This window comes from Pipistrellus kuhlii, unplaced genomic scaffold (genome assembly GCF_014108245.1).
Source record: "Pipistrellus kuhlii isolate mPipKuh1 unplaced genomic scaffold, mPipKuh1.p scaffold_m20_p_39, whole genome shotgun sequence".
In the NCBI taxonomy this organism is placed as follows: Eukaryota; Metazoa; Chordata; class Mammalia; order Chiroptera; family Vespertilionidae; genus Pipistrellus; species Pipistrellus kuhlii.
Genome location: NW_023425539.1, coordinates 3,921,871 through 3,947,891, shown reverse-complemented (window position 1 = coordinate 3,947,891; position 26,021 = coordinate 3,921,871). Strand labels below are relative to the sequence as shown.

Below are 26,021 nucleotides of genomic sequence, written 5' to 3'. Positions count from 1 at the left end.
GTTGCGGGCGCATCCCCAGTAGGGGGTGTTCAGGAGGCAGCTGATCGATGATTCTCTCTCATCAATGTTTCTGACTTTCTATCCCTCTTCCTTCCTCTCTGTGAAAAAAACAATAAAATATATTTTAAAAAAAACAAGAGCGTTCCAGTTCTTAGTCACAAACCTGTCCACCTTCTCTCTCTGATGAGGGCTAAAAGCACAACCTGGGGGTCCTAGTGGCCTCAGGGGGTCAGAGAAGGTAAAGAACAAGACCACCTCCCTATACCTTCCTTCCCATTCTGGAGTTGGGGTCCCTAGTCCCATCCTCTGTCCTGTCAGGAGGCCATGACTTTGGCCTAAAGCTTCCCCTCTCGGGGCCTGAATCGCCTCCTTTTATCAAAGGAAAAACCCTTTCCTGCTACAACATGTACTAAATGCCGACTCTAGGTACCAAGAGGATTAGGACACAAGAGGACTTGGGGATCACATTATTGCCTGCTCCCCTCCCCTCCCCTCCTCCCCAACAGAGACACACGCTGGCCCACAATCAGAGAACAGAAAAGGAGGAAGAGTTTATTGAAAACTATATACAGTTGGTCCAGCCCCAAGCAGCGGTGGCAGTCGGGGCCAATCCCTCCCACACCTCAGGCAGTTTCTTGGCCCCTGATGATGGGGGCTAGGGCTGGGGCCAGAGCCTAAACCCCACATGGGAGTCTTGACAGCCAGGATTTTCATCTGTGAATTCACAAACCTAAACGGCCTGTCAGTGGTGGGCAGGAAACAAAGAATGGGTCTCTGCCTGACCTAGTCAGAGCCGGGTAGGGGAACACTGTTCTGAAACTTGGGCCCAAGAGGCCCAGTGAGGCTGTCCAGAAATTCTGGCTACTCCTCTCACAGGAGGCCTTCCTGGATATGGAGGCAAACAGCCCCCTGACCACCCTCTCCCACCCCAGATGCCAGGCCCCGTGCGCTTTATAGACTTGGGCTGGGGACCTCAGGCACCCTCCCTCCCAACACTGACGCAGGAACCAGGGCCCCTGGGACTCTTCCCGGGCAGAAGCCCTGGGCTTGAGAAGTGAGCACTGGAAAGTCACAGCTGAGGGCCCAGGACCCTCCTGGGGGAGGAGGCAGTTGGGCGGTCATGGCGTCCCACTATAGGAATAGTCTGCTTTGTTGTGCATCACCAGCCGGTCATCCACGAAGTAGAAGCTGTCAGACTGTGTCTCGTACGGGTGACGGATCATCTCATTGACTGCAAGAGAGCCCAGCCCAGCGGGGCAAAGGTCAGGGGCCAGAGGTAGGCCACTGCAGGGCCTTCAGGACTAGGGGGCAGGGCGGGACACGCTAAACAACCTCCAAGAATCCCCCCAGCCTCTTTGAGCCTGAGTGTCCCTACAGGTGCCAGACACAGGAGACCCAGGGTGGGAAGAAAGGGGGTCAGACCCCACTCCCCGCAGCGTGGTCTCTGAGTCCCCTCCCTCCACAGGGCCCTGCCCACTCACTCAGCTCCTCAGAGAGAGGGGGGAAGTCATAGATGTGCTCGCAGGTGTTCTTGCTGCTCGGGATGCAGAAGCCAAAGTGGAAGTCAAAGCTTTTGAGCAGCTGGTTTCGGAAGTAGTGCCTCTCGATCATGCGGAAGTTGTTGACAGGCTTGTCTCCCACCGTGAACTCCACCCTGAGCGAGAGAAGGGGGCAGGGCTGAGCTTGGCCTTGAAGTCAACCAGCCAGGTTCAGGACAGACTGCCCCTAAGAGAGGCTCAGTAAGAACTCAGGAAGGGCTCGCTCCCACCCCACCCTTACCCCCAGCCCTTCCCCCCGCAGGCCCAGTGACTCACGTGGCTCCCACCTGCCTCAGGCGGAGGAAGGCAGGGGTGAACTGGTAGCGGACAAAGCGCCCAGCATTGGGGTCCAGGTCCTGCCGGTTGATGGGCAACCGCTCTGCAATGCACCCCAGCTGGGGCTCAGTGGGCTTCAGAGTGGGGCCCATGCCCATCCCGGGTCGCACCCCAGGCCTCCCATCTCTCGGAAAGTTTTAAAACTCCCGGGAGATTCTGATGCACATGGAAGGTTCAGAAAAGTCCCACCTGGGAGATCTAGGTCAACCGGTCAAAATTTCCAAGTGAGGTTCCCAAAGGAAACACACAGAGGCCTGGGGCCTCCAGGACTGCAGTTCCCAAGAAGGCCTGCAGAGGGCAGGCTGGCAGGGACGAAAGGGACAGGACTGTCCCAAAATGTCCAATCCCAGAGCAGACGGGAAAGAACAGAAGAGGCCCCCTTGCCAGATGACTCCTGGGAATGATGGAGTCCCCGTCCCAGCTGTGCTCTGCTCCCTCTGCAGCCCGAGGAGCCCCTGGGCAGCCCACCTCACAGCTCGCACCCACCTCCCTGCCCATGGCCCGCCCCCCCTGGCCACTCACCTGAAGCCGGGGGCTTCTTGATTTCAAAGAGGACAGTGCCTGTATCCATGTCCCGAATCTTGAACCTGATGAAGTCGATCTTATATATATTCTCCTCCGGGGAGCACAGGTAGTCTAGGGGAGACAGGTGGCTGCTCCAGCTCAGCTTGTGTGGGAACCCCACACTAACTACACCTCTCTGCTCCAGAAAGAGAGAACTGAGCCCCTGCCCTGGAGGAACCCCACAGTGTGGGGGAGACATGGCTCATCATGGGATCGAATGAGAAACAAACATCTCCACCTAGTGGCCTCTGGGGACAGGGAGGGGCAGGCGGAGAAGGGTGGCAGACAAGGTGGTTACCTCCCCCATATTTTCCCTCCTACCCTGGAGTTGAGGGCCCTTATTCCAGCCTCTGCCAGGGTTGGCTTGGTAGAAGCCCCCAGCATGACAGGGAAGATACTGCCCTGCTTTTGGGAACCTCACTCTAAAAGGAGTGGCACAGCCCTAGCTGGATTGGCTCAGCTGATAAGAGCATCAGTCTTCGGACTGAAGGGTCCCAGGTTCGATTCTGGTCAAGGGCACATGCCCAGGCAGTGGGCTTGATCCCCAGCAGAGGGTGTGCAGGAAGCAGCTGATCAATGATTCTCTCTCATTACTGATGTTTCTCTCTCTTTCTTTCCCCCTCCCTTCCTCTCTGAAATCAATAAAAATAAAAGTAAATAAAAGGAGTGACACAGCTTGGCCTCAGGAGATCCAGTCTCCTGATACTCCCACCCCTACCACATAGCTGTCCCTGGCGCCACATCTAGGTGTGCCAGGCAAGGACTTCCCCGACCTGGTGGGTAGTGCTGGGGCAGGGGAACAACCCCTTCCCTGTTCCTCCTCAGCCTTTTCCCCAACCCGTGGTCCCCTCCTTCCCCATAAGCAGCTTATACAAGCCCAGCTCCCTTAAGCAGCTTAGCCAAAGCTCTGCTGACTCAAACCCAGAGCCTGGAATTTGGGGGGAAGGGAGCCACCTTTGTTCCCATCCCCTGTTGATCTCCACATGGGAGGAAGTCTCAGCAAACAGAGGGAACCCCTTCAAAGGTCATGCACCCAGCTCTGGCGCGGAGCCACTCCCAGAGAGAAGAGTACGGGGGAGGACAGGAAGAGGGTGTGGTGGGTGCAGCAGAGGGCGCGCAGGGGGCATGAAGGGGAGCCCTCAGTACCCAGAAGGGGAACCAGGAGCAGTGGTGGGCCCCGCCTGAGGAAGCTCAGGAATACCATGGCCTCTCTCAACCCTCGCTGCTTGCAGCAACTGCAAGTGCTCAGGGCCGCCCTGGCAACAAATAGGAAGAGACAGAGGTGCAGCGAGGGGCTCTGTCAGCCTGCACAGCATCACACCCTCCCGCAGAGGCCCGGAAATTACCCTCCAGGCCCCAGGGCCACCTCCTATTCCTCTGGGGCAGGAAGAGGAAGTAAATGTAAAGTGGTTCTCTCTTCCCCAAGCCCGGGCCAGCCCCCTCCACGAAGCCCTCCTGGTAGCCACCCGGCACCCTGGGGTCCAGCAGAAACTACAGAGGCTTGGGAAGGGGTCTGAGCTCTGGACAGTCCACCAGAGCCCGTGGCGGAGAGAAGGCAGAAAGAAGAAATGGCAGTGGGCAGCCCCTACCTCACCCTGTACACACCGTATTGTCACAGAGAGTCCAAAGGTGTGGAAAGAAGGTGCTGGGCACACTCAGCACCCCCTTCCTCTATTCTCCGACTTTTGGAGCTCCTCCTCTCCCTTAGAAACAACTTCTTGCAGTCTGACCTCAGTCTGTCTCTCCCACTGCAAATTCAATCTACCAACCCCGCTGAGGGAGTGGGGATGCCAAAGACTCAGGGCACCACAGCCCCCCGTCCCTTCACCAGGGAAGGGTGAGGCCGGGGACCCAGGGTGAGGCCAGAGAAGGGAAGAGTGGCTGAGGGCTCAGAACACAACTGCTTCCTTCCCATCAGCCACTAATAGCTTCCCAAGCCGGATTCAGTAATCCAGGAGGTTTAAACCTCAGACCTATGTGATTAGGGTCAGAGGAGACCAGGAGGTGCCAGGATGGAAAGCCGTGGCACCCTATTCTCAACTTCTATAGAGGAAGGAGCTCCCAGGAAGCCCCTCCCCACCTCCCTCACAGATGCCCCATCTCTAAGGCTATGAGTTTCCTCCAAATTAGGAGACAAATGGTGGCACACACATACCCCCAAAGTGCAAAATAAACGCTAAAGTTACCTAGGACCTGAACAGATCGTCCTATAAGGAAGTTCTTTCCCAAAGCCAACCGCTAACCTGAATCCTACATGCTGCTGTTGTCAATTACAGCCCAACTGGCACCAACATCAGACTGGTCCAGACCCCCTCTCACTACAGGTGCCTGCTTGGGCAAGGCCACTCAGCACTCCGAGGGCCCAGCCAAGAATGGCTGCCGCCTGGCTCAGAGAGGAGAGAGAAGCTGGCCCCCTAGGGACCCAGCCGTACAGGCCTAGACCTGCCATCACGGTCTCGGCCGCAGCTTTGATAGCCTTGGGCTCTGCTGCTCTGACCAGAGCTCAGGTCCATTCCAGCACCCGAACCCCCATCCCCAAGGAGAGGCCTCCAATGCCTTCTGTTCTTTGAGGCTCAGCCACCGCTTCTGCCATGAGGCTTCCTAGCCCTCGCTCCCTGCCTTTGGTGACGCCCCTCTCCTGCTCTGAATGCTCAGTTGTCTGCTTCCAGACAGCAGCCATCAGCAGTCCTCGGGGCCCTCAGTACCACTCATAAAAGGGCCCTGTTTACAGAGCATGCACAGCATGCCAGGCGCTGTGCAAAACCGGAGATGTGTTTTCACAATAGCTCTAAGAAGTCCTGTCCCCGTTTTACAGGTGAGCGTGCTCAGAGAGGTGAAGCTGCTTGCCCAAGGCCAAACAGTCCATTGCATTGCAAAGCTGGGACAGCCCAGGCAGTCCAGCCCAGAAACTCACCCACAGTGGAGACCTCCAGGCCTCCAGGGTGGCCCTAGTCCAGGCTAAGATGGGAGGGGGGTAGGTGTGGGAAGGGGGGGCTTAACCTATTCCCTTAAGAGGGCACAGACCCAACCAACTGAATGGGGTGGTTGAGAGTTCCTGGGGGAGCCAGAGTGAGGGCATTTAATGGTCAGGGACAGCTTAATAATGCCACCTAAGTAACTCCGCCTCTACCTAGCCTCCAGGCTGGGGGCTGAGGACAAACTGCACTCAGCCTCCTCCTCATTATCGCAGAGAAAGGATTCAAAAGGTTCTAAAAACTACCTGGGGAAGGGGTCACAGTTTCAGCGGCTGCCTCACCTCCACCACAGGAAAAGGGGATGGACGCAAAAAGGAAGGAAGGGGTGGAAATACATCTCTAAAGGGAGAGGAGGGGGCCCAGGAGATCAGGAGGAGGGGCACAGGAGATCAGAGGGAGGAGGGACATGGAGAGCTCAGGCTGGGAGGCAGAAGGTAGAACACTCAGGCAAGGGGTGCCCGGTGGGGGAGGAGAGGCAGGGGGAGGACGGGAAAGGGGGCGGGAGCCGGGGCTTCGCGCGCCGCCACGGCCCCCTCCCTCCCGCAGGCGGCGCTTCCTCGCCGGTGCTCACCGCCCGTGATCCGCTGAAGCCCCAGCACGTCCTCCGGCCCGATCGGTGGCCTCCTCTGCAGCGGCCCTGGCCTGGGCCCCGGGCCTGCCTCCGATTCCGACTCGGACCCGGATTCGGATTCCGCCTGCGGTGGCGGCTCCGGCTTTGGTTCCACGCTCAGGCCCGAGGCCCCAGGAGCGGGCTCCGCCCCCGTCCCGGCCCCGCCGCCGCCCTTCTTCACCTTCATGGCCTCGCGGGGCCGCGGCTCGCCTGCTGCCGCCGGGGCTGCCAGCGCCGGCTGCAGCCCGGAGAGGGGAGCGCCCGCAGCCCCACCCCCGGCCGGGGCCCAGGTACCGCCCCGCCCCGCCCCGGAGGAGTGCCCGCCCCCGAGCCCGCCCACCGCCAGCCCACCCGGTGAAGGCTGGAGACTCGCTCGTGGACCAGGGCTGCTCCCCCAGGGCAGGGTGGGGGCGCGCCCTGGGCTTCCCTCATTTTTTCCAAGGGTCCTGGCTACCTCTCCGGTGCTCCCGCCACTCTGCCCCTCCCTCAGTTCCCATCTCTAGGGCTCTGCGTGGATACTCTTCCCCCAGGTGGCCTCTTCTGGTCCTTCTGGTCTCAGCTCAAATGTCATCTGCTCAAAGGCCTTCCTCCGCACCCAACCCGCAGTACTAACCCCAGCCACTATCTGATCAGCCCGGTTTCTCTTTCTAATGCATTACCCCAAATTAGTTTTATTTGTTCACGGACTCTTCCCCCTAAACGAACGGTTCCAGGTAAACAGGGATCCTGTTTTGTTATCATACCCTACCACCTGGCACAGTACCTGTGCTCAATACATATATTTTTTAATTTTTTAAAAAAAATGGTTTTTAAAGAGGAAGAGAAAGAAAAAGAAACATCGATTTGTTGTTCCAACAAATTTTTTATTAATGCATTCACTAATCGATTCCTATACGTGCCCTGTTGGAGGAATCAAACCCTCAACTTTGGCATATTGGAACAACACTTTAACCAACTGAGCTACCCAGCCAGGACAATATATATATATATATATATATATATATATATATATATATATATATATATATATATATATATATAAATTTATGAATGATTTAGTATCAGAGGTCTTACACTGGTACAAGCCATTCCTTCCCAGACCCCTTGCTAAAAAAGCAGAAGTAGATGTTAAGAGACTCATTGGGCAAACTCGATCATGCCGAGGGACAACTGTCTAGCTCACTAAGTCACCACAGTGCGAAAGCAACGTGACGCTGTGAATAGATACTAGGAAACCATCACTTACACATGAATGAGGAACAAAAGCTATGCTCATACTTCATATAATTCCAATTCACATTTCATGTTTATTGAGAGCCTAGAATATACCGCTTTCAAATGCTTACCACATTTAATCCTTACAACCACCTTTTAAAGGAGATATCATTGGTGTTACTTTAAGAAATGAAAAACTGAAGCTCAGAGAGATTAAGTAGCTTATTCAGAATTCCCCATATGATAAGTACAGAAACCAGGGTTTGAATTCAGGCAGGTTTGAACCCAAGTCTGGAACTTTCTCCACTGCACCACACTGCCCCTGCAAGGGTGAAGGGGACCTCTGCCACACAGACTCAGGCTGTGCCCAACAGGCATAGCTAGACAGGAGGGGAGGAGTAAAGGAGAAGACCCCAGAGGCGACCTGTGCCTGGCCCCCTCCGTAAAATCAGTGCTGGGGCTCCCCCTGAGGGGTAGAGAAGCGTGGAGGGGAAGGGGCTAGAAAACAACTAGGGCTTTCCCCTGCCGCCCCCTCTCAGTGCAAGAGGACTGTGAGAAGCAGGGCAGAAGCACAAGCTGCCCTTATCCCAGAGGGATAGGAAAGGCCCTTCTTCAAGTTCAAGCCAGAGGAGACCCAGATGATGCATCTTTCAAGATGGGGGTGGGACCCCTGAGCCAGAGGAATGGGAAGAGAAGGAAAGATGAATCCATCGTGGAGTGTTACACTTTGGTTGCTGGAGAGGCAACAGAGGAGGCTCAAGACAGATGTTCATGGCAGGCACCATTAGGTGCCTCTCAATCTAACAGCTCCCATGTTGGCCAGAAAGAAAGGCCTCCTACTGAGACGCTCTCCTGCTCAGTCTGTCTTCTCTGGCTTTTTCCAGGACTTGCGACTCTCCAGGAAGATCTTGACCAGAGACAGGAGGATGGGCACAGCCATAGGCAGGAAAAGCGGGATATAGATGGCAAACTTCTGGTCATCGGGGAAATAAAGGAGATGGAGGAGCGAGGGATCAAAAAAGGCACGCTCCGAGGATGTCACAGCTTCCTGGCTGGCAGCAAAGGCAGAGGCCAGGTGTCCAGAGGCCAACTCCTCCGCTGCCTTCTGGACTGCAGCCACAGCCCTGTACACCTAGGAAGGGGGCAGGGGATTACCAATTAGTCCTCTGTACCAATGAAGGTGGCGAGGGAGGGATGAGCTTTACTGTGTCTACCATCTCCCAGACAGGTTGCCTGGAGTTTGCCCAGGATATGTGGCAGCTAGTATAAAAGGGATATGGTGGGCTTTCCATGTTCCTGCTTAAAACCTCACATCCCCCCAATCTGGACTCCTGCTGTGGGCTGGCACTGCCTTCTAGAGGAAGCCTGGCATGCCCACACATACCCTGGACCTCAACTGGTACTAGTTTCACCACACCATGGCCCTCAATGGTCATTCCAAACCTGGGCCCCAGAATCCATCCCCTGTCCACTTACCTCAGATGCCACATCATCCTTAATGACAATGTTGCTGATCTTGCCCAGAAGCTGGGCCAGAGAAGTGAGAGTGGTGGTGGCTGTGGCCAGATTCTCCACCGACCGAGCCCAAAGCAGCCGGTCTAGCTCCCAAGTCATCAGCCCTTCACCCTTAGGCCTGGAAAACAGGCATTTTGGAGGCACCTGGGGCTGAGCAATCCCAAAGAGCAGCCTGCAGGAACAGTGAAGGTCAAAGGCTGAGATTAGAAGGTGGGAGAAGACGGCTAAGATTTTCAGTCTTATCCATACCCACAGGGGTTGCAGGAAAATGCCTCAGGCTGTTAGGTTTTAGCTTTTACCTGTTTCTATATTGGACTATATTCCAAGGGGAAATGAGGTTGCCTCAATATCATGCCAGGACCATACATAGCTGTGCCCCACACACACTGAAGACCATGAAAGAAAAAGAAGACATATTCTGTGCTCTTTAGAAATTACAAAGCTGATGATATAATAGGTGTGTTTTTTTTTTTATATTTTTGACAAAAGGTTCCATGGCTAAAATATTTCTGATTTAGTTTAATCCTCTCACCCTGTCTACTCTCTCTTTGGACAAATGGGGCCACTAAGCCTTAGTGAAGGGATGATCCAGGACCACCTCTAACAAGATGTGTGTGCTGTGCCTCTCCAATCCTGCACCCATGGCAGGCATTGCAAATCAATCAGAATCCTCTTTCCTGATCAGCCCAAAGAATCCTCAATATGGGCCATCAGGAAGCCATTATCAATAGATTAGTTAGACCAGATGGCATGGTTCAGTAGTTGAGCATTGACCTATGAACCAGGAGCTCATGGTTCGATTCCTGGTCAGGACACATGCCCAGACTGTGAGCTTGATCCCCAGTGTGGGCATGCAAGAGGCAACCAATCAATGATTCTCTCTCATTATTGATGTTTCTCTCTCTTCCTCTCTGAAATCAATTTTTTTTTAATATTTTTTTAAATAAATTACTTAGCACAAGAACTAACAGCTATTTTTCTTAAGCACCAGTAATCACATCCCATGGACCTGACACTCGTGAGTCTATTTTTCTTAGGAGTTTTTGTCACCAACTAGTTCTTCTTAGGAGAAGAATGAAGTGATCCTTGGCAACCTCTCTTGCTTCCTAAGGCTCTAGGCACAGCCAAGGTGTCCCTGCCAGGTGAGATTTTATTCCAGGCAGCCCGGGAGACCGTGGTCAGAGTCAGGGGCCATGTCCCCAGTGCATCACCTAGGACCTCACCGCAGCTGAGCCAGGAACACCTCCATCACTCGCACCATGTCCACCTCAACACGCACCGGCAGCTCCGAGGCATTGTAGGCTTTGGGGTCCACATTATATACCTGCAAGGGGAAATGAGGTTGCCTCAATATCATGCCAGGACTATACATAGTTGTGCCCCACACACACTGAAGACCATGAAAGAAAAAGAAGACATATTCTGTGCTCTTTAGAAATTACAAAGCTGATGATATAATAGGTTGTTTTTTTATATATTTTAAATACTTATTAGGAGCTTTCCATAAATTATCTCTTACCCTCTCAAAAGTCCTCTAAAGGAGACATTTTTTATTCCAGTTTAGAATTTCTACCTTTGAGAGACTCCTAGTCTAATAGGGAAGACAAAGTTTCAAACTTTGCAAAGACTTCCACAAACAGGACCAAGATCTAAGATGTACACAGAAGAGTCCTCAATAAGTGCAAACTACTACATGCAAAAGGGTTATATTATAGAAAATACAGGCAAAACAGCCCTGGCTGGTTTGACTCAATGTAGAGAGCTTCAGCCTGCAGATGGAAGGGTTTCAGGTTGGATTCCAGTCAAGGAATCATGGGTTACAGGCTCGGGTTACAGGCTCAATCCCCAGTAGGGGGCATATAGGAAGCAGCCAATCAATGATTCTCATCATTGATGTTTCTATCTCCCTCTCCCACTCCCTTCCTCTCTGAAATCAATAAAAAAAATAAAAAATAAAAATAAAAATTTTAAAAAAAGAAAATATTGACAAAATAAGAAGTTGTGGGGCTGGCAGAGGAGGAGCACGAGCTCACAGCACCCTCACTTCCTTGGTGCCTGCCCTGCCTCAGGCTGGGCCATGGAGGACACCAGAGAAAGAGAAGAACAGTCTCAGGGAATATGTCTGTCTCGAAATCTTGGGTTCTGGAGTCTGCATAGTGTGACCATTACCATAATGCCACCCCAGCGGGGACTGTGGAAGGCGTTGGTGGCCACGGGAGCGCCATCCTTGTCCTGAATGTACAGGGGAGAGTGTGCGAGCTCAGGTACATAGAGTAGAAAGTTGAGCACAGGGTAAAGGGAGGCAGCGCTGGATCCTGTGGTACAAAGAGAAGAGGAGTCAGAATATGAAAACCTGTTAGGTCTAGATATTAGTTTCAGATCAGCCTCTAACTAGCCGGTCACTCACTCTGGGTCTCATTTTTCCCAACTGATAATCGCTAGGATATCCTCCAGTCCCTGGGTTTCTATGGCAAAGAACCTCTAAACATTCTCTCAAGATACACCATATCTATGAAGTGCAGTCCTTAGCCCCAAAATGCCCCTGGAATCTCCCCTCCTCCAACAGGCCTCCCTTAACTATCTACGTCAGCTCTCGTGGCTACTGCCACATTGACCCATATTACTGTAACTCGTTTTATGCACAAGTGACCTCATGTCAGTTCCCCACTTAGTACCTCTCAATGGCTAGCCATTCACATTAGGTGAAAGTTCAAACTCCTCAACCTGGTCCTTTATGATCTGATGCCTGCTACCTGCCTGCCTTGCCAACATTATCCTGGTCACCCTCCCACAATTAGCCATGTTAAACTTCTCTGAGCTTCCTGAGCGTCTATGTGCTCTTACTCTTCTACTTCTAAGCTCCTAGGTCCCTTGCCTGAAATGCCTTTCTATCTCTGCACTCAGCACTGCCACAGAACAGCCCCTCGAACTTTGTTTGCTGAATGAAGACAGGAGGAATTTACCCAGGTCCCCCACCCTGCCTCTCACACACCCTCGGGGCCCCCCTGGCCTAGCCGTGATGTCTTAAATCCCACAACTAATGATACACTCAATTTATTGTAGTTTGTCTGTATTGCAGTTCTTGGTCACACCTACTTTTCCTAGGTACCACCCCAAAAATTAAAAACTGGAACCTAGCTTCAAGGTTCCTCATTCTGCCTTCATGTACTTTTGCTGTTATCTTTCCTATACCCTATCCATTCTTTTATAAAATGTGCTGGGAAGCATGTTTAATAATTGCTTCTGGATAGAATGGTGTGGAGATGGAGATGTCAGCAGAGTATCATGACAAAGGAGCCTAAGTGCCCAACACTTCCTCTTCCTCGTATCCCTCAGACCCACCTAATCTGGAAACCATCGCTATATACAACCCACCCCCACCCCCAGGCTGAGCCTGCCAGGTCCCTGCCTGGGCTAGCAGAAAGACCCTCAACCTCAGCAGCTCACCTAGACGGGACTCCACGGGATTGATGACATGGGGGAGGCTGTGTGCGGCCAAGTAGTAGCTAGAGGAAGCTGGGTCAAAGCGGGGGTTTACCCCCAGCACTGCATAGTAAAGGATCTAGAGAACAAAGAGGGCGTTATTTTGTTTATTGGTTTGTATTCCACTTTGTCCCAAAAAATATTTGAGGTGCCTTAAAAAGATACAATTACAACAGGATGAAATATCAGAGCGGGCTAAGGGAAAGTAGGTGTAGGGGGGGGAAAATCACAAAGCAACGGGTAAAGTTAAAACAGTAAATATGTTCTTTGAAAAACCACATATTTTCCTAGGTTTTCTCACAGCCGAAACAAGGAGGGAAACAAAGAATAGCAGAACTCAGTGTTCACAAAATCAAATCAAGTCTCAGTTATTTAGAATTACTCCCACTACCAAGATCTAATAAAAATTTCTCCCACATTTTCCCTCAAAGAACACTGTGTGACACAGAAAGCTACATTCTTCACATCTTTGTTACTACGTTAACATATTTCAGGGAATTTTTTGTTGTTGTTTAAATAAGTGCTTTCAGGATGGCATAACTGGTGAACACAGTTCTGGAAGAAGCATAAGGAAGTTCGTTTTTTTAACAGGCATTGATGAAACTCCCTGAGCTGGACGTAAGGAGAGAAAGTAGACACCAGAACTTTATACATACACGGGAAATTCCTAACAAATCAGCAAGCCCAAAGGACTAGAACTGACTACACTTGTAAACACTAAATATGGACGGACTTTGAAAAGGATGGTGCAGCCAGGAAAAGGACTCCTCAACTTGCTCCCTGTCTCACCTGAGAGTCCACAGAGAAGTTGCCAGTGACACTGAGGGCATTCAGAAAGGGCTGCACATAGCGCCGGACAGCTCCCTGGATGTCCCAGTGGACGTCATGGGACTTGGGGTCTGGGTTGAGCAAACTGAAGGTGATCTCATAGCCTGTGGAAACAGGAGTCAGGGAACCCAGTGGCTTCTGTCGATGGAGCACAGCCTGTGCCCCTGGCAAAGCTGAACTTGTTTCTCCTCTAGAATGAGGCTGATTGTCATCATGGAACCAATGGGGATAAAAGTGGGATGAGAAACACTTTAAGAAAAAGTTGAAACCCCAGGCAAAGAAGTAAAGGGTTTGCATGCAGATTCACCTCCTGCCCCAACGCCCCCACATAATTCATTTCCCTCTCCCGCCCCCAAGCAAAGCCTGGTCACCCTACCCAAGCTGGACTTGAGAGGCCGCCTCTTATCAGAGCTCCACTTGTCCTCTGGAAGGTGGTCAGCCAGTGCCGCCGCCAGCACGTCCTCAGTCAAAGACATGGCCTGGACTGCTTGGATTACACGGTGGCCAATGATGTTAAAGGCCTCCCGGTGCATTATTCCCCTCACCACTGCTGTCCTCTTAGGCCCAATGTAGCTCATCATGTCCTGTGAGGGGCAAGGAACAGAACGCCCATGGTCAGGGAGGAAAACAGGAAAGCACTCTGATTCATTTCTGACAATCTGGCCTTTTGCCCTGACCAATAGGCATGCTCTCTCTTTAGAGCCATAGTGAACTATTATCTCAGCATTTCTGAGCTGTGGGTATTTATGAGTGTCTTCATTCATTTCCATTCCTTTCTCTTTCCCAGTAGACATAAATCTTCTCAGGCTGGAAACTAACAGATGGCATGCTGAACAAGAAAAGCAGAATAAACAAACAACTGGACAGTTTGATCTAAATAAATGGCACAGGGTAAAGAGGCAAGTGTAAGAATTTTCACAGCAGCATTATTATAATAAAAAACTGGAGACAATCCAAATGCCCATCAGCAACAGAATGGATAAATTGTGGTATACTTATACAATGAAACATTAGACAGAATTAAAAATGAATGCACTAGACTTTAGCTACACATATTATCATTGATGATTCTCTCAAACATAAATGTTGCAGAACATGTACTATATTATACCATTTATATAAAGTTCAACAATATGTAAAATTAAATATATTGTTCATAGAGACACAGCATATATGAGGAGACTTGAAAGAAAAATAAGAAAATTATATGATACAATATGGCTGCCTTGGGTTGACAGGAGTGGGATGTAACCAGGGAGACACATGGAGCCCCCACTATATTGCTGTATTGTTATAAACTGTATCTGGGTACATGACATTTATTAAAATTTTTTCTCCTCTTTTTATAATAATTAAATATTTCATTATAGTCCTGGCCAGATTTCTCAGTAGTTAGAACACAGTCCCATTTGCCAAGGGTGTAGGTTTGATTCCTGGTCAGGGTACATACAACCAATGAATACATAAGTGGAATAACAAAACGATGTTTCTCTCTCTCTCTCTCTCTCTCTCATCAATACATTAATTTTTTTTAAAATATTCCATTATAAATTCATAAAGAAAATGGTATACGGTATGACTTCCACCAAGCCTTTTTGTTCATGAAAAAGTCAATGTATCATTGTCCAGGTTATCTTCACAACCCATTGAAACCAGCTTCCTTCTTTTACTCCTACTGATTATTTCCCCCACTTTAAATGGTCATTGGAACTTTAACTGTACACAAGTCTTAGATTTAGAAAACCAGAGTCAGTAAAAAAAATTGTTATTAGCATTCTTTAAAAAAATATATTTGGAGAGTTTTCCATAGCATATGGAAGAAATGGACAGCAATACTACAAGGAGGTGACAGGGAGAGGAAGAGCTGACGGGATTGGGCAAGGCCACAGCATCTCTGCTCACCCTACCTGGGGGAGAAGTGAGGAGTGTTCAGAGATCACGTACACAGTCAGGGAGCCCTCTGCTTGCTCCTGTGACTCAGCTAACATGGCTTCTGCCTCTGGGGACAAGAGCAGGAGGTGCACCAGGAGCAAAAACACCATTCCCTCTCCCTCTGGCCCCCACAGAGTGCCTAAGCCACCCCTCCACCTCCCACTGACACCCACCTGCCACTGTGGGCAGGCCTGGCCTTCAGTGGCCCAAGATGAAACACATCTCATTCACAGCTTTCCCAAAGAGATTTTGGAGTTAAGACAAGGTATGAAAACTATACCTTCAGGGATCAGAAGGGAAAACAGGGCTTCTTGTTAAATAGTATGACCCCTCCCTTCCAGTACCTTGTATACTGCCCATTGATAAGGCCTCTTCCTCATAGACCAAAGTCTTCCGATAGGCCTTCTGGAAGCGGCATTTGATTTTCATTTTGTCTTGAGAAGAAAAGGGAGAAGCATGAGGACAGCACAATGATTGTTTGCGGAGAAAGACCAAGAAGCTATAGCCAATTCTAATGATTTCTACATGGATGATATCAAACACCCCACCTCTGCCACTTGCCCAGCTTTTGCCTCTGCCCATGTACACACTGCCTTCAATCTGAAGTACTCTCCCACAGGGAAATCTATTACAATAGTCATTGCACAAACAGGTGAAAGGAGAAAAAGCTTATGAACATTTTATTCGTTTTTTAAGACTTTTTTTTTTTTTTTTTAAATTTATTGACTCCAGAGAGGAAGAGAGAGGGAGAGGGAGATAGAAACATCAATGATGAAAATCATTGATTGGCTGCCTCCAGCATGCCCCATCCTGGGATCAAGACCACAAACCAGGCATGTGCCCTGACTGGGAATCAAACCTTGACCTCCTAGTTTAGAGGTCGACCCTCAACCACTATGCCAGCCAGGCTTTTCTTACAGTTTTGAACATTCATTCCTGAGTATCTTTGGTTTTTTATTATTATTGTGATTGGGATTTTTTTAAATACTTGCTTTTCTAGTTAGATATTGCTGGTATGTATGTTATTGATTTTTGTACCTAGTTATCTCACTGAACAACAACAACAAAAAGTTTTCATACCTTGTCTTAACTCCAGAATCTCTTTGGGAAAGCTGTGAATGAGATGTGTTTCATCTTGGGCCACTGAAGGCCAGGCCTGCCCACAGTGGCAGGTGGGTGTCAGTGGGAGGTGGAGGGGTGGCTTAGGCACTCTGTGGGGGCCAGAGGGAGAGGGAATGGTGGTTTTGCTCTTGGTGCACCTCCTAGTCATCTCACTCATTGACTCTCTTTGGTTTTTCTTGGAAAATAGCTATACTGCTTCAAAAAGTAGCTATTTTGTCTCTTCCAAATATTCATGTTAATGTCTCTCTTCCTCTCTCCAAAAATCAATAAAAACATATCCTCAGGTGAGGATTAAAAAAAAAAAAAAAGGAAAGGAAAGAGCCCTAGCCAATTTAGCTTAGTGGATAGAGCATCGGCCCATGGACTGAAGGGTCGTGGGTTTGATTCCCGACAAGGGCACAAACCTCAGTTGCAGGTTCTATCCCCAGCCTCAGTGGGGTCATGTGAGGAAGGCAACCAATCTATGTATCTCTCACATTGATGTTTCTCTTTTTGTCTCTCCCCTTCCCTTCCACTCTAATAATCAATGGGAAAATATCCTCAGGTAAGGATTAACAAAACAAAAATAATAATAATAATAATAATTATTATTATTATTATATATATATATATATATATATATATATATATATACACACACACACACATTTTTTTCTATTATTTTTTTTTAGTTAAGAAAAGTGCCTTGCCCTAACCGGTTTGGCTCAGTGGATAGACCCAAGAGCAAGGGTCCCAGGTTCGATTCTGGTCAAGGGCATGTACCTTGGTTGCGAGCACATCCCCAGTAGGAAGTGTGCAGGAGGCAGCTGATCGAAGTTTCTCTCATTGATGTTTCTAACTCTCTCTCCTTCTTCCTTCCTCTCTATAAAAAAGTCAATAAAAATATTTAAAAAGAAAAGTACCTAACACTTAGTGAAGCGTTTAAGGTTGAACCGAGTCAAGTCTGTATAGAAGTCCAACTTGATTCCAAATCCTGTGTTCTTTCCACTACATACCACTTCCTCCCTGTCCTCTAATGAACATTAACTATTTCTGATCAGGTAGCATACTGTTTTATGCATAAAATTGTCACCTTTATGCTGAACTCTGGATTTAAAGTTGCTTTCCTCCTAACCAAACACACTGTTCGGTCACAGAGGCCTCTTCACAAGTTTTTAACAATCTTTATGGGACACCCACATTCCTAACCAGATGCATAGCTGAGCTGAGCTCAGACGAGGAAAGGCAGCCCAGAGCCCACACACACTCACATTTCAGAGGGATCTCTCTCTCGTGCACAACGGTGAAGGGCAGCTTCTCCTGATCGTCCAGCGGCACTGACTCTCCGGTAAACACGACACTGACAGGCACCATGAGCCGGAGCTGCGGGAAGGCGCATCAGGGCCATCGCCTGAGTCTGAGCCTGGCCGAGGAGCCGTCCCCTAACCCTCCCGCGTCCAAGGTCTCACCTGCAGGGCGTTCAGCCCGCTGATCTCGGAATAGGGCAGCGAGGCCCGGTAGGTCTCCGTGGTCTTCCACCAGAGCGGCAGCCCCAGCAGGATGGCCACGGCAGCAAAGAAGAGGGCGGCGCGCTTGCCTCGGACCACCTCTGGAGGGAAGGAGGTACGGAGGCACAGACTGAGACGCCAGAGGTGGGCGCAGGTGCCAGCCCCGCCCCTGACGCGGAGCCCGGCCACCCGGCGGCAGAGGCTCTCGGCCCTCGTTCATAGGGATCCCCGGACGACACGCCCGGGCCCAAGGCTGAAGGGATCACGTCTGAAACGGCCCCCCGAACCCCGCCTGCTGGACCTGCGGCGCCCCACGACCCCCACCCCCTCGTTCCTCCCTCCCAGTCCGTGAATCGCAGGCCTCAATCCGTGCACCACTGCACCTAAGTCTGTAGCTGCGGCCCCGGCGGCCGCCATGCTGGTTCCCGAGGGCTCTAGCCGGGGGGCGGGGCAGCGCAAGCCTCCTCCAATCGGAAACCAGCGAGGGGGCGGGACAACGGCAGCGATTGTGGCCAATCGCGAGAGACACTCCAGTCGCAAAGGCGGAAGAAATCCGGCGAGCTGTGAGCGGGGTTCACCAGGGGTTTAGAGTGCAAACCCTGCAGTCCTTAACTACTAATCTGGGTGACAACGGGCAGCTCTTTTAATCCGGAAAAAAAAAATTTTTTTGAGATATTTACCAAAATGAGGTCATTCATGTAAAGAACTTCCGTTCGAATGTCACCTATATCGTCATTATTGTTTATGATCTCTTTCATGGAACTCCTCTTCCAGGCACCCTCTCAAGCCTCAAACCTGGAGGTGGCGAGCTAGCAGGTTCGCAGTATCTTTTTAGCGATTTGGCTCATTCGGTACCTCTTTAAGAATTTTTGATTGATTGATTTTTAGAGAGAGAGCAGGGAGAGCGGAGAGAAGCACCAATTTGTTCCACTTATGCATTTATTGGTGGTGGTTGTTGTTGTTTTTTTAAAAAAAGAGATCTTTGATTGATTTTTAGAATGAGGAAGGGAGAAGGAGAGTGAAACATCCTTCTGGGGAACCAATGCGGCATTCCAAGCTTTGGCTGGGATAGGATAACACTCAACTAACTGAGCCACACCGGCCAGGGATGGTTGACTCATATATGCGTCAACCTTGGCGTATTAGGAGGATGCTTTATCTAACTGAGCTACCTCGAGGGCACTCATTATATATATATATATATATATATATATATATATATATATATATATATATATATATATATATATATATCTCAAAGGTGGAGATTTATTGAAGAACAAGTACAGACTCCCACTTAGGGAGGAAAAAGAGTCCCACAGAACGGACTCCCAGGTGGGGAGGGGGAGAAGGGTTCCCCAGTATTTTTTTTTATATTTGTATTGATTTCCAAGAGGAAGGGAGATGAAGAGGGATAGAAACATCAATGATGAGAAAGAATCATTGATTGGCTGCCTCCTGCACGCCCCCTACTGGAGATCGAGCTCACAACCCAGGCATGTGCTCTTGCCTGGAATGGAACCTGGGACCCTTCAGTATGCAGGCTGAGGCTCTACTGAGCCAAAACAGCTAGCGCTCATTCAGTATTTTTATTTCATTCAGTATTTTTTTAACTTATTTTAATTCACTTCTCACTTATAAAAGTTTGACTTCACTTAAAATTCACCAGCATAAAATCTGTGATTACTTGGGTTCTAATTCTGGCCTTCACCTCTTCACCTGAGTGATCTTGAGACATTAAGCACTCTGTGCCTTTTTTCTTGTTAAAATTGGGATAAATTATAAATATTAAAATAAAATAGGGATAACTCTGGCATGTGTGCTCAATGGTTAGAGCATCTGTTTGTGCACTGAAGGCTTGTGGCTTCAGTTCTGGTCAAGAGCACCTACCTGGGTTGCAGGTTCCATCCTTTCCCAGAGCCCGGGGGGGGGGGGGGGGGGGGGAAGGTCGTGTGTATGGGAGGCAACCAATGATGTGTCTCTCTCACATCCATGTTTCTCTCTCTGCCCTTCCCTCCCTCCCTTCCACTCTCTCTTAAAAAAATATATCAATGGAAAAAATATCAGGTGAGGATCAACAAAAATTAAATAAAATATTGTAATAGTATCTACAGTACTTTATTTTATATATATATATATATATATATTATTGATTTTTTACAGAGAGAGGGATAGTTAGAAACATCAATGAGAGAGAATCATCAATCAGCTGCCTCCTGCACATCCCACAACCAAGGTACATGCCCTCGACCGGAATCAAACCTGGGACCCTTCAGTCCACAGGCCAACACTCTATCAATTGAGCCAAACCGGTTTCGGCATAGTAACTACTTTATATAGAGTTATATGTTGTAGTAAATGAGTTAGTAAACATAAAATGATTAGAATGAACAGGCCCTAAATTTTAAAATAGAAAGTACTATATAAATATTAGTTGTTTGTTTTTGTTAATCCTCAGCTGAGGATATTTTTTTTCCATTGATTTTTTTTCTTTTTTTTAGAGTGGAAGGGAAGGAGGGAAAGGGAGAGAAACATAATGTGAGACACACATAAGTTACCTCCCTCACACACCCCTGCCCTCTGAGGCAGAGATCGAACCTGCAATCCAGTGCCCTTGACTGGGAACTGAACCCCCAGCCCTTCAGTGCTCAGACTGATGCTCTGACCACTAAGACACACAGGCCAGGGTAATAGTAGCTATTTTTGTTAATATAAGGTCAGGTCACACTAGGCCTACATGCCTATTCTGTAAGGGTATATGTAGCATTGGTTGCGCACTTTACACATACTATGGCCTCCCAGTTCACACAGAACATATCTAGCAGCTTCTTTCATTTTTTAAAAAATATTTTATTGATTTTGTACAGAGAGGAAGGGAGAGAGATAGAGTTAGAAACATCGATGCAAGAGAGTCATCGATCAGCTGCCTCCTGCACACCCCCTGCTGGGGATGTGCCCACAACCAAGGTACATGCCCTTGACCAGAATCGAACCTGGGACCTTTCAGTGCCCAAGCCAACGCTCGATCCATTGAGCCAAACCGGCAGCTTCTTTCATTTTTATCTGCCCAGATAGACCTAGGTCTTTGGCCTACCCCCACATCCCAGCCAAATGGTCAAAGTTCATCATGAGAACACAGGTCTGCCCTTGCCCAGATCCTCAAATGGGTCCCCTCTGTGCCCCATCTACCCCAAATGGGAGTGGAAATAGCCCTTGGCAACCTCCTAGATACCATTCTCAGTTTGGCATTCCCAAGCCTTGGGGTTCTCCCTTGTTGGGCAGGAGCCCAGGTGCTCCTCCGGCAGTGGCTCCCCCTAAAAGAATATGTCAAGTCCTGGCAGGGCTCAACACAGCTGAGAAGTGAGACTCCATCCCTTCCTGTCCCAGTTTGGGGCCTTGCACAAAAGCTGCCTTCAGGAATGGCTCAGGTGCTGCTACTGCGGGAGCCTAGTGCTTCTGATATGGTAGTTCCTGAGAGACTTGCAGCCCTCCATACTGCCATGCTCTAGCCTTGGAGAGCAACAGGCAAGAGCCTGAGATGGGAATGGTGGCTGGGTGTACCTCTCCCCATAAACTTAAAACCCAGTGAATCAAAACCCATCCTCTTCACCTCCACAGTCAGAGGGCCCACAGACAGAGTCAGCAGAGATCAGAAACTGAGAGGTGGGGATCTGATGTGTAAAACAGACAGACAAAGTAGCATGTTATGCTATCATTTATTTGCTATGTGGTATGTACCCAAAGCATAAGTCAGGTCCGGAGTCCTAACCTCTGATCCCAGGAGAAAAGGCAGGCAAGGAGAGCCCAAGGAGAAGCTACTCCATCAAGGGGAAGAGTATCTGGCAAAGGCAAGGAGAGACCCGGGCATCCTGCTCTGACTTCTAGCAAGTTCTCCTGCCCTCAGCCATGAGAGGCTCCCTATCTTCCCATCTAATGGTCCCGGTGAAGCAATGGGAGAGGGAAGGGGAAGAGAAAAAAAGGAAGATGACTCATTGCTGGATGGAGGCATCTTTGCTCTGCAAAGCTATTTGGCCCTGGCTGTAACTACAGGCAAATTGGGTGGCTGGGCCAAGCGCTGTGGAATGGAGTGCTCAGTAGGCATGGTTTGCAATGTAGAGGGACTGTGCTGCCGCTCCTCCATCGTCTCCAGTGCCTTCATACTTGCCCTGGGCTGCAAGCCCATTCACCTGCAAAAGTGAGAGGAGGTAAGGCATGAGCTGACTGAGCCAGCCCACAGGTGCCAAAGGCTGTAGTCTCTGGGTGCTACCCCCTGCCTAGCTACACACCACTACCCCCAAACCAAACACCACTCCTAGCTCCCAACCTCAGCCCGCTTGATGAACTCCTCGGTGGCAGCCCCAGCATTGTCCCGTTGCCCTCGCCAGGCATTGAGTGCAGAGGCCTGCAGGGCACGCCCATAGGAGAAGGTGAGGGCCCAGGGCCTCGGAAGCGGGCAGCGGTTGATAGCATTGAGATTGAGCGAGGCCTCCTCTTCACTCTGACCCCCAGATAGGAAGGTCACTCCTAGAGAGAAAAAGAGGAGACAAACTGATTAGTCACTCCCTGTTTTTCCAGGGTAAGGGACCCCTGAAGGCCACAAGAACCTGAGGATCGGTCTAAGGACAGGAGTCCGTTAGGAAGCTGGGTGGTACCTGGGACAGCTGGAGGCACAGTGCGGCGCAGGGCAGTGACAGTTGCCATGGCAACCTCCTCTGGGCTGTACTTGATAGGACAGGCATGGCCAGGGGTCACCATGTTGGGCTTCAACAGGGTCCCTTCCAGGTACACATGATGGTCACTCAGAGCCTTATACACAGCAGCCAGGACCTGAGGATCAGAGGAGGTTTACTAAGGTCTGATCCCTGCCTGGTTTTTTGTTGTTTTTGTTTTTTTAATTGATTTTTTACAGAGAGGAAGGGAGAGGGACAGAGAGTTAGGAACATCGATGAGAGAAAAACAGCGAGCAGCTGCCCCCCGCACACCCCCCACCGGGGTTGTGCCCGCAACCAAGGTACATGCCCTTGACCGGAATCGAACCCGGGACCCCTCAGTCCGCAGGCTGATCCTCTATCCACTGAGCCAAACTGGTCAGGGCTGATTCCTGCCTCTTTAACTGCTCTATGTTCTCTGACTAGAGGTGGGTGGGCATGACTGTGAGGGTCAGTACAGGCTCAGACTCACAGGTCTGTTCTAGGATTAAAAAAATAAAAGTGCTGCTCAGTTTGACAACAAGGAGAGTAATTGAAAGTGGCTAGAATATCAGATTTTTGTCTACTTTCCATATTCCTAAGAAAAGTAATTCCTATCCTAGAAGCTGAAACCTTGGTATTCTTGCAGGCTGGAAGGTGGTGATGGAAAAAAAATAAAAAAAAATAAAAAAGAGCCAAGACCGGTTTGGCTCAGTGGATAGAGCGTCGGCTTGGGGACTGAAAGGTCCTGGGTTCGATTCCGGTCAAGGGCATGTACCTTGGTTGCGGGCATATCCCCAGTAGGGGGTGTGCAAGAGGCAGCTGATCGATGTCTAGCTCTCATTGATGTTTCTAGCTCTTTATCTCTCTCCCTTCCTCTCTGTACAAAATCAATAAAATATATTTTTAAAAAATTAAAAAAGAAAAATTAGAGTAAATTTACTCAAATAAGAAAACTAATAAAAATTATCAAACGGGGGAAAAAAGTGCTTGGGGAATGTGCCTGCATCTGAGCCAGGAACTGGGAACAAGCTCCCTGTCAGGCTGTCGCTGTGGTATGTGTCTGTGCCAGGTGTGGACTCACCTTCTCGGTGACATACTGGCAACGTTTGAGGTCATGGTCTCCATCAGGCAGGATTTCAGGTTCCACAATAGGCACAATGCCATTCTGCAGGTGAGAGAGGAGTAACTTGGCAGGGGTGGTACTAGGATGGGAGAAAGTTCTCTCTCCACCAGGCATAGGGCACCCATCCGAACCCCTCACGCATGCATACACACACCTGCTGGCAGATGCTGGCATAGCGGGCCAGCACATTGGCATTCTCCAGAATGGCAAGGGCTGAGGGCGTGCGTTCACTGATTTTCAGCACACAGCGCCACTTGGCAAAGTCGGCGCCATCCTTCTTGTATTGGGCACAGCGTTCTGAGAGCCCATCCAGCCCTGTGGGCATAGTGCTGGTCTCATCACTCTGCCCCTTTTTGCCAACATCCATCACCCACCAACTCTGTGGTCCTAACGCCCACCCAGCCTGTACCTTGAGTGGTAGTTTCTCCATCAGTCCCAGCTAGAGGGACCACACCTTTGTCCACCTGAAGGGAAAACAAAGGCAGAAGGCTGAACCCAGGCAGGATTCCCCTTGATACTCCTCACACACACACACCTATTTCCATGCTCCATCCCCCAGGGCTAGTGGCTGCACCTTGATGCCAACGACAATGCCCTTATCCTGGATGGTACGGACGAAGGGGACACCATTGTCATCTTTCTGGTAAAGTGTCTCGTGAAAGAAGATGACACCTCCAATGCACTTCTTCACTCGGTCATCGGCGCTGAACAGGACCTGGCGGTACAAGCGGCGGTTCTCCTCTGTGTTCTCCACCCCGATTTGGCTCAGCCGCTTAGCCATGCTGCCTGGGGGCAAACGAAGAGGGGTGACAAGGTCATTCATTCCCCGGCCACCTCTGCCCTAACCAACCACAGGCCCCCCACCTACCTACAGACTCATCTGCAGCCAGGATGCCTTTGCCTGGGGCCACAATCCGGAGGGCGATGTCAGACAACTCCTTTTTCTGCTCAGCAGAAAGGGCTGGATATGAATGGGGCATGGTGACAGCTCTGTGGAACGGAGACAAGATATAAACGCTGGACCCCACCCACTATCTCCTCTGCTTCCTTTCCTGGTCATGTGGGCCAAAGGGCCCTCCCCACTGCTCCCCGGTAAGCATAGGGCTGGGAAAAGAGTAGCAGTCCTTGGCATGGGTCCTGGGCATCAAAGTGGCACCAATTTATCTGACAGCTAGCAGGCTTAGGGGCCCAGTTCCCACATCTCCTTTTGTCTCTGATGGGCACCCTTCCCAGCCCCAGGAAAAGATGCAGGGTGGGGGTGGGGAGTTCAGTCGCCCTCAAGCTACAGGTCTTCTTATGAAACTACTGCCCAAATGAAAATGCCAATCCTTCTCTCGTTGAATTTGGCCCCTTCTTCAGGTAGGTATAAGCCCTGACCTTTCCAACTTCCCTTTTCTGGTCCTCAGCAGGGCCCTAGGGAAAGTGCACTTTCTTCCAAGCCATCACAGTGAGGCAAAAGGACACATCACCCTCTTTCCCGGGCTAGTGGAGGAAAAGGTTGGGAGGAGGGGCGCAGGTAGGGAGTAGGAATGGCAGGCTTCTCTAACCAGTTTTCCATACCCCAAACCTGATGTCTCCGCAGTTAGGAGATGAAAGCAGCGGGCTGAGATGGAAAGGAATGAGTAATGAGGCTGAGAAAGGGAGGGAAAGATGCAGGAGGAGAAAGCAGATTTGTTGGATGGTGATAGTGAGGCAGGCTAACTAGTTAGGAGGAAGGACCTAGATCAGAGGAACAGAGAAAGCAAAAGAACTGTACAGAGGGACCTTAGTGGAGGAGAGGGAACAGATGAGATTAAAATGGTCTTGTTGGAAGAGGCTGACCCCAAGAAAAACCCCAGTAGGCAGAAGATTTGGGACTGGAAAAGCTGAGGTAACAGCATGAGCGCTGAGAGGAAGGAGTGTTGTGGGAGGTCTGAATCATGGGGTGTAGAGTGGGCAGAAAGGAGAAAGATTGAAGGAGAGAGCTGAGATGGCACATCCAAGGGCACAGGGAGCAGAGCAAAGATGGAAGGGGGAGCGTCAGGAAGAGGAGGCTGAGACGCTGAGCAGTTCCCGCCTCACCCGGGCCTCACCTGTGAGCAGCGAGTTAAGTGGCGGCAGCACAGAACAGCCTGGGTTCAGGTCTGAAACAGCCGTGGCTTCTTCAGCCCTGGCTCCTGTAAATGAGGCTGAGGATGCCGCAGAGCTACGTGACTCCCCGGGAGGCGGGGCCATCACCGCCCCACGCGGGCCACGCCCCTCACTAGGACTGGTGTCCTGGCAAGGCCACGCCCACAGAGGCGGGGCAACGAGGTGGAGTGACTACCCTGCCAAGAGCTCGGAGGCTGTGGTGGGCTGTCCTCCTCCCACCTCGTGGAGCCCTGCCATGGGGGCCCCCAGAGGCAGGAAATGGCCTTGCCCTCATTTCTGTCACAATTGCCTTTACCATGTGCTGGGCACTGCACTGGATGTTGAGGAGGACTAAGCCTGGTCTAATGAAGGAGAGTCACCTAAACAGTCACAACAGGTAGCAGGGCAGAGGCACCAACAAAGTGTGGGAGTCCTGGCAGAGTTTCTCCGTCCTCACCCCCTTATTCACCAGGGCCTACTGGAGAATGAAGCC

At 50.3% G+C, this 26,021-nt stretch overlaps 3 protein-coding genes and 1 long non-coding RNA gene across 4 annotated transcripts; 1 reads left to right on the top strand and 3 right to left on the bottom strand.

Annotated features, from left to right (window-relative positions):
* Positions 1-526: 526 nt before the first annotated feature.
* UNC119 (unc-119 lipid binding chaperone) lies at positions 527-6,281 on the bottom strand. The gene is made up of 5 exons (XM_036408766.2): positions 5,985-6,281; positions 2,397-2,510; positions 1,815-1,917; positions 1,482-1,654; positions 527-1,231 (listed from the first exon to the last, which is right to left on the bottom strand). The coding sequence occupies exons 1-5, from the start codon at positions 6,208-6,210 to the stop codon at positions 1,119-1,121; spliced, it is 729 nt and encodes a 242-aa protein (XP_036264659.1). The 5' UTR covers positions 6,211-6,281; the 3' UTR covers positions 527-1,118.
* Positions 6,282-7,062: 781 nt separating this feature from the next.
* Positions 7,063-18,091, bottom strand: PIGS (phosphatidylinositol glycan anchor biosynthesis class S). The gene is made up of 12 exons (XM_036408747.2): positions 17,989-18,091; positions 17,567-17,706; positions 17,369-17,480; positions 15,341-15,430; positions 14,972-15,063; positions 13,441-13,648; positions 13,026-13,168; positions 12,201-12,315; positions 10,923-11,068; positions 9,977-10,077; positions 8,715-8,925; positions 7,063-8,370 (listed from the first exon to the last, which is right to left on the bottom strand). Exons 1-12 carry the CDS (start codon positions 18,020-18,022, stop codon positions 8,095-8,097), a joined length of 1,668 nt encoding a protein of 555 aa, XP_036264640.1. The 5' UTR covers positions 18,023-18,091; the 3' UTR covers positions 7,063-8,094.
* A 3,211-nt stretch (positions 18,092-21,302) lies between these two features.
* Positions 21,303-25,651, bottom strand: ALDOC (aldolase, fructose-bisphosphate C). The gene is made up of 9 exons (XM_036408759.1): positions 25,492-25,651; positions 24,288-24,409; positions 23,994-24,205; positions 23,829-23,883; positions 23,574-23,734; positions 23,378-23,461; positions 22,258-22,432; positions 21,930-22,129; positions 21,303-21,792 (listed from the first exon to the last, which is right to left on the bottom strand). The coding sequence occupies exons 2-9, from the start codon at positions 24,397-24,399 to the stop codon at positions 21,697-21,699; spliced, it is 1,095 nt and encodes a 364-aa protein (XP_036264652.1). The 5' UTR covers positions 24,400-24,409; positions 25,492-25,651; the 3' UTR covers positions 21,303-21,696.
* Positions 22,386-22,802, top strand: LOC118702614. The gene is made up of 2 exons (XR_004982776.1): positions 22,386-22,458; positions 22,698-22,802. It is a non-coding gene; the product is annotated as an uncharacterized LOC118702614 (long non-coding RNA).
* Positions 25,652-26,021: the final 370 nt, after the last annotated feature.